Raw genomic sequence first — 10,405 nt, 5'->3', positions numbered from 1 at the left:
GCTATGATTGATGAGCTCAATGTTCTTGATTATAACACCACATGGGATTTGGTAGATTTACCTGCTGGTAAAAGCGCAATTGGCTGTAAGTGGGTGTTTACTGTGAAAGTTAATCCTAATGACTCGATAGCATGGTTAAAAGCTCGTTTGGTTGCAAAGGGGTATGCCCAAACTTATGGAGTGGATTATTCTGAGACTTTTTCTCCTGTTGCAAAGATGGCGTCTATTCGGCTTTTCATCTCTCTAGATGCTACCTATAATTGGCCTCTTCACCAATTAGATGTGAAAAACGCCTTCTTACATGGCGATCTGCTAGAAGAAGTCTACATGGAGCAACCCCCCCGGTTTGTTTCTCAGGGGGAGTCTGGGAAGGTCTGTAAATTGCGGAACTCGTTATACGGCCTAAAGCAATCACCTCGTGCATGGTTCGGTCGGTTCAGTTCTGTGGTAACTACATTTGGGTTACGAAGAAGCTCATATGACCACTCAGTGTTCTTTACTTCATCTGGTTCTGGATGTATCCTGCTAGTGGTTTATGTCGATGATATTGTGATTACGGACAGTGATGAGAATGGAATTAAGAAGTTGAAAGAATTCCTCGCATCTCAATTTCAAACTAAGGACCTTGGTCCACTGAAATATTTCTTGGGTATTGAGGTATCTCGGAATCATAAAGGAATTTGCCTATCTCAACGAAAATACTGCCTTGACATACTACATGATTCTGACATGATCGACACGAAACCATGTGAAGCTCCTATGGTTCCGAATGTAAAGCTGAAGTCTGATGATGGGGATCCTCTTGAGAACCCAGAGAAGTACAGGAGAATTGTGGGACGGCTGAATTATCTGACAATCACGCGTCCCGATATTGCCTTTCCGGTAAGTGTATTGAGTCAATTTATGTCGTCTCCAAGAACTACACATTGGGATGCAGTCTGCAATATTTTGAAATATCTGAAGGGAGCTCCTGGTTATGGCATCAAGTAACAAAACCATGGTCATCATGTCATAGAAGGGTTTACTGATGCAAACTATGATGGAGACCCTACAACAAGACGATCAACAACAGGCTACTGTGTCTTTGTGGGAGGGAATCTGGTATCTTGGAAAAGCAAGAAGCAGAATGTTGTATCAAGATCAAGCGCTGAATCTGAATACCGTGCAATGGCTCAAACTACTTGTGAGTTGATATGGCTACGTAATCTATTGGGAGAGATTGGATTTAATCAATCTAAACCGATGAATTTATGGTGTGACAATGAGGCAGCTATCCATATTGCAAGCAATCCTGTATTTCACGAGAGAACTAAGCATATTGAAATAGATTGTCATTTCAATCGGGAAAAGCTTGAAGATGGATCTATTTCAACCTCTCATGTCAGAACTAGCAATCAATTAGCCGACGTCTTCACCAAAGCATTACCAGGGAACCGAATCACATTTTTTTGTAACAAGCTGGGCAGCTTAAGGGGGAGTGTTAATTAAGTAACATGTTTATGGTAATGTGTCCAAGCCCGATGGGCTTGATGGGCTTTAGGGTTAGGGTTTTCCGTGTAATTATGTCTATATATAGTGTCTGTTCTCTTGTAAATGATATACATTCTGATTAATCATATAATAGAGAATTCTCTCTAATATCTCTGTCCTAGATCTCTCTGTTTACAGTGATGTAGACACGCACTATAAAATATTTATTTTGTGAAAAGTATTATTCTCATCAAGGCATGCTAAATTTATAAAGATTCGTGAAAATTGTTTATTGTAAAAGTTGTTCTTCGTGCGTGAAAACCGTGGATTCACTGGGCCTAAGGCTCACCCAAAACTCTTTTAAAACTTTTTACCTAGATGGCTTTTGAGTAGAAAGAAAAGTGCAATAAAGAGATATAAGGATAAACTTCAAAGAAGGATATGTGCAGATCAAGACATTGTTATATAGAGCAAAGTTATGCTCCTCAAGATTGTAATTTAGATAGTGATATAATTTTTAAGATTAGATATTTTATTTCCGCTACAATGTAAATGTTTGATCATGGGATACTAGTTTTTTTATATATAAGTATTCGAAATTTTGGGATGTTACATAAACCATTTTATGTTTATGAAAATTTATAGTGGTATAAAATGTTTTATCTCGTTTTAAATTTTAGGATGTTAAAGCAGGATGACTTAAACAACACCACAATACAAGATCTAAAAATACTAAAATCTCACAATTGCACCTCAAATACTTTTTTTTGTTCCTTTTATAGTTGTAACAATATAAAGACTTTTTCCATTGAAAAGAAAGCTTAAACTGAACATTATCACACAGGAATAAAGTGCAAATAAGTAAAAAAAATTATGTCGCATGTTCCATAAATACCATAAGCATCAAACTCATATACACTTTGAAGCAAAAGAAAGTAACTTTCGAATGAAAGAATTTGAAAAATTAAAGCACCCAATTGAGAAGAACAGATTTACACAACTTGCAAGTGCAAAAAATAGCTTATGAACACTTGCAATGCAAATTAGTATTCTAGATTGTTGCAGTTTCAAACACAGATAAAAAATGAAGAAAAAACAAATCCATGGACTAACCTGAGATTTTAAAATTGTATGGAGTGAGATTGTTACAAAAGAAGTGAAGATTCACCTCTAGCGAATCCACTTTCAAACCCTAAATTCAAAAATCAAAGCAAACCCCAGAAATCATTAGCAAATACTTAAAATGTGTTTTGGTTGCTGTGACCTAAGTGCAATTGTTGTAGCCCTATACGTAGTCACGGGTAGAGCTAAGTGAGAATCGACGTTCTTGGAGCGGGATCAACGTTTCCAATTTCAAAAACCAAAAGTTTTCTGAAAACATTTCAGATAAAGTAGAGAGGGAACACAAAATCGATTATCAAAAGCTCGAGCAGAGATGGAGAAACACCGAGCAGAAATTGATTATCGAAATCGAAGCAAAAATATAGAGCCCAAGGGCAAAAGGAGAAAAGAACATGGAGAAATGTCAAACCTGAAGAGCATGGAGAAACCAAGTGGTGGAGAAATCAACAATCGAGACCGAAAACAAGGAGATATTAGAAGGAATCAGTGTCTTTGGGAAATCAAACATCATGTCCAGAAAATCGAGATCAGAGAAAAAAATTAGTGGAGGAACCCAAAAGGTATCTTGGGATAATGAGACAAAAAAAGGTGCAAAATTAACTTGTACCATGTGTTTTTTAACTTGTAAATTAAGAGAATTTAAGATTTCATACATGAATCTGCAGTATTCTATGCATTAAAAGTTGTTTTTAATATTTTAGGTAATATGATTNAATTATTAGTTTATCTTCTAATTGTCATATGAATCTGGAAAATAAATACTAGACAATTAAGATGACGTATAATCATTTCGTTTATTGGTTTATTGTACTTCATTACTAATTTATTGATATAATAGAGAAATAGTTTTATAAGTGTAATAATTTTATCTTAAAAAAATATCTAGGGATTTAATTATTTAAAATATGTAAGTTTGTTGGGTTTTTTCGATTTTAGTAAGTTCAATGATTTGTTTGTTTGATTTAAATAAGTTCAAAGATTTATCTGTTCAAAAGAAGTTCAAGAATGTAAGATCCCACATCGGTTGGGAAGGGAACAAATGTTGTTATGTAAGGGATTTGATACCGCCTCTATGAGACGTGTTTTAATACCGTAGGTCCATGTTTGGGCAAAGTAGACAATATGTGGTAACAGTTAGCCTGGGATGTTATAGATGGTATCAGAGCCGGGAACCGAACTGTTTGCCCGCGAGGGTTGGGAACCTTAGCTTAGAGGACCAGCTATACTACTAGTGACTTAGATCTTGTGAGAAAGGAAATCAATATTCCTGAGTTAGAAGAGCAAGCCTCTCGATTATAAAATACTGGATACCTCATCTATCATACGTGTTTTAAAACCATGAATCCAAGTGTGAACATAACAGATAATATATGGTACGATTAGTCTGGGATCTTGAGAATAGTATCAAAGTCGGGAACCAAACAATGGGCCAAGAACGACGTTAGGCTCTCAAAAGGGGTGGAACGTAAGATTCCACATCAGTTGGGGAGGGGAACAAAGGTTGCCTTATAAGGGACTGGATACTTTCTTTATCAAACACATTTTATAACCATGAGTCCATATGGGAAACAAAGCGGACAATATATGGTACGATTAACCTGTGATGTTACAAAGAACGTAATCATTTAAAATGTGAAAATACGATGTTTTTTTTACTTTTTWTTCTTCTACTTTTAAGACACAAAACTATAATACAATTAATCAATCACTAWYGTGGGCGCCACACGTTTCGTGGTAGTGATAAAAATTTTAAACAAGTATTCGACCGAGTTAAAATAAAACTTCTTCATCAGTTAATACTTAATAATATTTTCAGTATATGTTCAGAACTTTTCATATTTTCAGATTTAAGAAATAATTCACTCTTATAATGTCACATCATTACCGATCATTGTTGCTTTAATATATTTATTGATGGCCGGTTGAATAGAAGAAAATTCCTAATTGATGCATTGAACTTAGGAAAGTCCAAAGATGATAACTCTCTCCCTCTTATGGTGATCAATCTACATCATGGTAACTAGTAATAATTTCTTTGAACATCTATTTAGGTTTTAAAAAGGCATCTTATCTACTTGTTATTTCTAGACATATTTACTACTTGATATATTTTAATAAGGATGAATGTAAGGAGTTGTTTGTTTACATCTTAATAGTTTCATTAAGAGACAGTTTTTGAACCGTTAAGAAGTAAATCTTGTTTGGTAAAGAAAAATGTATGTCTCTTAATAGTTCTAAAACCCTCTGAATGATTTTGAATCATAGGCTTCCTTTAACCTATTCAGTACTCTAATTCCATTGTAAACAATTACCGAACAATTATATTTTTTTTTACATTATATCATGAAAGCCTCTTAATAATTTTAATCACTTAGGGGCTGTTTATCAAACGCTTACTCGGGCAAGTGCTTACCAAATCACATTACCTTACCGGAAGAATATGACAAGGACCAAGAATCGTACCCGGTAAGAGCGAGACAAGGACCGAAAGTCTTATCCGGTAAGTGGGGACGATGACTCTTACCACGATTAGCACTTACCAGGTAAATTGTTGTATCTAATGCCGTTTCGTTGGACTAAAATCTTACCATGTATAAAAGTGATAGTGTTGAATTTTACCGGTAAACGCTTATCGGGTAAGTGTTTTGTAAACGGTCTCTTAATCATTCTGCACCAAACCACTTAATGTTTAAATGACTTTTTATTTTTTGGAAAATAATCATATTTTATTTTTGAAAATAATCAGTAATAAAATTTAAATAATTTTTTAATTTAAAGATAAAATCATAAAGTTTATAGATGAAAATAGAACTGAAACAATGATTTTTGCTTAAAGTTCATAGGTGAAACTGAATAATCAAAGTTTATAGGTGAAACCAGAAAGTGTAACAATTATTTTTGTTTAAAGTTCATAGGTGAAACCGTACAATCAAATTTCATAGGTGAAACCGTACAATCAAAGTTCATTGGTGAAACCAAGAACCATAATTTTTATTTAAAAGTCATAGGTGCAATTAGATAATTAATGTTTATAGGTGAAACCAGAAAATGAAAAAAAAAATATTTTTATTTAAAGTTTATAGGTGAAACCAGAAAATAAAGCAACGATTTTTATTTAAAGTTTACAAGTAATACCAGAAAGTAAGTTTATAGGTGAAACAAGAAATTTAATAGGTGAAAGATTTAAGTGAATGTGATATTTAAGAAATATAATAATTAATTGAATAAAATGTTTAAGGAAATGTGGTATTAATAACAAAAAAAAGAGAAAATGCCCTGATTAACAAAAGTTGTACTATTTATTGGGTTAACAAAAAAAATGGGAATATATATAAGATTTCGGTTTTGATTTTGTAAGATCATCTTTTTATATTTGAAACTTTACAGTAAAACGATATGAAGGTAACTTAATGTTTTTCTTCACAATGTTTTTGTTGTGAAGGTTTGGTTTTCTTTTACCTTCATAGTATTTTGTTATGAAATTTCAAGTGTAAAAAAATGGTCTCACTGATCTCATGAAAACAAGTTGGTTTCACGTAATCCTTACTCCTTCTCTCTTATATATAGTAATATATAAATACTGGGAAAAAAAAAGATTCGGAGAGAAGATTCCATCCAAACCATTGTTTGGGACAATCTAAAAGACGTGGTTAAATTTTCTAAAATACAAAAGAATCTCCACCTATTTTTTAAATCAAATTCGGTGAAATATAACAAAAATTGGAGCAAACAATAACGACACTTTATTATCTTTAAATTGACATATATTTCGATATACTTTTCCAATGTTYTTTGATTCTTTTTTTAGATTCTCTCCTTATCTCACCGGCCACCACCACCCATCACCTCCCCTGAGCACCATGGCTCACCCTCCCTTGACACCCACGCACGCCCCTCCAGCGTCCCACCTCGTCCATCACCTTCTATCTTCCTTCTCGTAGTTAACTAACCACCCGTCCCCTCATGGCCTCATCGTCGTTAGCCACATTCTTTGCGTCTCGAACTCCATGAGTCAATCGATCATCTCCATCTAAGCCAACACACACATTGATATAATATCACCATCTMTGWCTCAARCACACGGTCATCCTCAAACACACACATACACACATTGAAGCCGAAATAGATAGCGTGTGTGTTTTGCAAAATGTGTGTTTTAAGGTCTTGTACATGCATTTTTTTTCCAAGAGGTGATATTTGTAGGCTCATGTGTGTTTGCTTCGCCAGATATTATGTTTTCGGCATATTTTTCACCGGATGGTTGTGGGTGAACAGTCATCATGGGAGATGGAGGAGATAGGGGCGGACACTCTATTGAACGGGCCACCATTTCTCCTAGGAGTGTTCGCGGTCCGGTTTTGGCGGTTTAAGCCCTCAGACCACAAAACAAACTGTAATGGCGGTTTGTGAAATTTTCAGACCAAGCGATTTGAAACCAAGTGCCCAGACCGGTCAAACCAGACCACGAAAAGGCGGTCTGGTCTGACCGGTTTAGACGGTTTAGGCCTTTAATGGGCTTTAAACATTAAAACCAAAAAACCTAGTGTCATATGTACTATTATAAATTTGAATAATAAATATTAATCACCAATCATAATCATCTCCCATGGAGATTTGTTTTCTACAATAAAAGTACTAAAAAATAAGTGTCCTTCACATGTGAGTAATCTGTATACCAACCACTAAGCATTGAAGCAGTCATTAAAATTTAAACCCAATTTAAACAATCTAAAGTCCAAAGTCCAAACAAATAAATATGTAAAACATACCAAAAAACCAAGTCAAAATAGAATCCAAATCTTAGTGTTCATTGTTTAAAAAAAAAGTCAAAACACTAGGGATTTAGATGAATTAGGCGACGTCGCGACAATTAGGAACGAAAAAGAGGTGGACAGTGGATGCCGTGGAATCGTGGACGGTGGATTACTGGATGTTTGGTTTAGCCGATTAGGTTAGGAATTACCAAAATAGGGATTTAGATTTAGGGGATTTAGGACATTTTTATGCTTTATGTTTGGGCTGAATAATTATAATACTAAAATAAAATAATATATATATATATATAATAATATATATATATATATATATATGGCGGTCGGGTTGGTCCAAACCGCCCAAAAAAAAGTCTAAACCGCAAACCGACCATACCGTCCGGTTTCGGCTATTTTTCAAACCAGACCGGACCGCCAGACCGCTCAAACCGCCAAAAACAGCCCGGTTTGAACGGTCCGGCGGTTTTTTTGAACACCCCTAGTTTCTCCATCATAGTGTAAAAAATTACAGGGTCATGAAAGATGTCACCATATCAATTTATTGTGTGTCATCATATATATTTAAAAAACTACAATGACAAACACAAGTTTCCTTGGTAAAGTTGATATGCATTGTTTTTCTCTTAGTAATGAACTAACCAAGAGACCCATGATGGTTTTGTGAAAACATCCATTTACTTGTTTCTTATAGTCAAATTGTACCACCACCTAAAAAAAAATTATAGGCCTACATCTAGGATGAGAGAGAGTGCATTCATGACAAAAAAGACAAAAAAATAATCTAAATTAGGGAGGGCATAGGCAGGTCGGCTTTTGTACAAGAACTTAAAAATGTTGGTGAATTATAAAAGTGGGTCCAATAGAAACTCTCGTTGCACTACAACAAATTTGGGTTTATAGGACACCCCCAATCTCTAAGTGTCCTAATAGATCGCTTTATATAACTTAATTTATAAGACCAAAACATAAAGTGTCATATCTAAAGGCGTTGTAATAAGTTTATATGACACTTTTGGGCKTCTTAACAAGTTTTTAAAGAYATTTTTGATAAAAAGTGTCGTATTAGCAATTTTATAGAATATTTTTTAGAAAATGTCCTATAAACTCAATTTTTTATAGGACACTTGTTTTTATAGGACATTTTTTCAAATAGTGTCCTATAAAATTGCTAATGAGATGTTTTATATTAAAAGTGTCCTAAAARTTTATTACGACATTAAAAAGGGTCATATAAACTTATTACAATGTCTTTRGATAGGTCACTTTATTTTTTTGGACCTATAAACTAAATCCTATAAAGAGGTCTATTATGACACTTACAATTTGGAAGTGTCATATAAACCCGATTTTGTTGTAGTGTYATAAAAATSGCTCCAATAGAAACTCTCGTTGGTTGATGCAAATCGTTTTTGTGTTCTCAATGTTTACTTTCTATAAATTGTACACATACTGGACATTTAGAACACACACTAAAACACACACACAATAGKATCCATGGATGAGATGCAGAAACCTCATGCAGTATGCGTACCCTTTCCATCACAAGGCTGTATTAACCCTATGCTAAAACTAGCCAAAATCCTCCATTCCAAAGGCTTCCATATCACCTTTGTCAACACCGAATTCAACCACCGTCGCCTCCTCAAGGTTCAGGGTTCCGACATCCTCAACCACCACCCTTCTTTCCAATTCGAGACCATTCCTGATGGTCTTCCGCCACCGGAAAACTTAGACGCCACCCAAAGCATCCTGTCGTTATGCAAGTCCACATCCGAAACCTGTTTGGAACCTTTGAAAACCCTCCTCGCCAAACTCAACGACACCACAACGATACCTCGAGTGAGCTGTATGATTTCCGAAGGTGTAATGAGCTTCACACTCGATGCAGCAGAGGAATTGGGGATTCCTARAGTTCTGTTTTGGACAACTAGTGCTTGTGGCTTATTGGCATTTGCACACTATACCACTCTAATGGAAAAAGGATTCATTCCACTTAAAGGTACTCRGTAACTAATTTTTACATTTGCTTTTAGGAAGTGGACTTTYWGTTCTTGATTTTTCTCTAATCATGCGTGCAGATTCTGGTGATTTGACCAATGGGTACTTGGATACGATCGTAGATTGCATACCCAGCATGAAAGGCATACGCTTGAAGAACATGCCACCTTTCCTGAGAACCACAGATCCAGACGACTTCATGGTTAACTTTGTGATCCAAGAAACGACCAGAGCCAAGAAAGCTTCGGCGATCGTGCTCAACACCTTCGACGATCTAGAGCACGATGTATTAAACGAGCTCTCTTCAATTTATTCTAACATTTACTCGATCGGGCCATTGCATATCCTCGAAAAGAATATGGTGAACAATGATTTGCAGTTGTTGGGTTCGAGTCTCTGGAAAGAAGAGACAGAATGTCTGGAATGGCTCGACTCAAAAGAATCTAATTCAGTTGTTTATGTGAATTTTGGAAGCATAACCGTGATGACACCCGAGCAACTAGTTGAATTTTCATGGGGACTTGCTGACAGTAACCAAACCTTTTTATGGATAATCCGACCCGACCTAGTTTATGGAGACTCGCCAATGCTGCCACCAGAGTTCTTGGCGGCTACGAACCATAGGGGGTTCTTGACAAGTTGGTGCCCTCAAGAAAAGGTTCTGAACCACCCATCAATCGGAGGGTTTTTGACACATTGTGGGTGGAACTCYACCATGGAWAGTATATCGAATGGAGTTCCATTGATTTGTTGGCCGTTCTCAGTTGAGCAGCAGACGAATAGTTGGTTTAGCTGTAATCAGTGGGGCATTGCGATGGAGATTGATGGTGATGTCCACAGAAAACAGGTTGAAAAGATGTTGAGGATGTTAATGGTGGAAGAAAAAGGTAAAGAGATGAGAGGAATGGCTAGGGTTTGGAAAAAAAGGGCTGAATCCACGTCAGCTTTGTTGAATATGGATAGCTTAATCAACCAAGTGCTTCTTGGATCCTATCCTAGGGTTCGAGTGGTGACAGCATCTTCATAGGGCTCCAGCCTCTTTA

General features: G+C 35.7%; 1 protein-coding gene across 1 annotated transcript; it reads left to right on the top strand.

The window, feature by feature from the left end:
* The first annotated feature begins 8,843 nt into the window (after nucleotides 1–8,843).
* LOC112504117 (7-deoxyloganetin glucosyltransferase-like) lies at nucleotides 8,844–10,395 on the top strand. Its single transcript, XM_025108073.1, has 2 exons — nucleotides 8,844–9,363; nucleotides 9,443–10,395. The coding sequence occupies exons 1-2, from the start codon at nucleotides 8,859–8,861 to the stop codon at nucleotides 10,387–10,389; spliced, it is 1,452 nt and encodes a 483-aa protein (XP_024963841.1). The 5' UTR covers nucleotides 8,844–8,858; the 3' UTR covers nucleotides 10,390–10,395.
* Nucleotides 10,396–10,405: the final 10 nt, after the last annotated feature.

This window comes from Cynara cardunculus, unplaced genomic scaffold, assembly GCF_001531365.2.
Source record: "Cynara cardunculus var. scolymus isolate 2C unplaced genomic scaffold, CcrdV1 Un_Scaffold_4688, whole genome shotgun sequence".
Taxonomy (NCBI): Eukaryota; Viridiplantae; Streptophyta; class Magnoliopsida; order Asterales; family Asteraceae; genus Cynara; species Cynara cardunculus.
The sequence above is the reverse complement of the archived record's forward strand: the minus strand, read 5'-3'. Positions and strand labels throughout refer to the sequence as shown.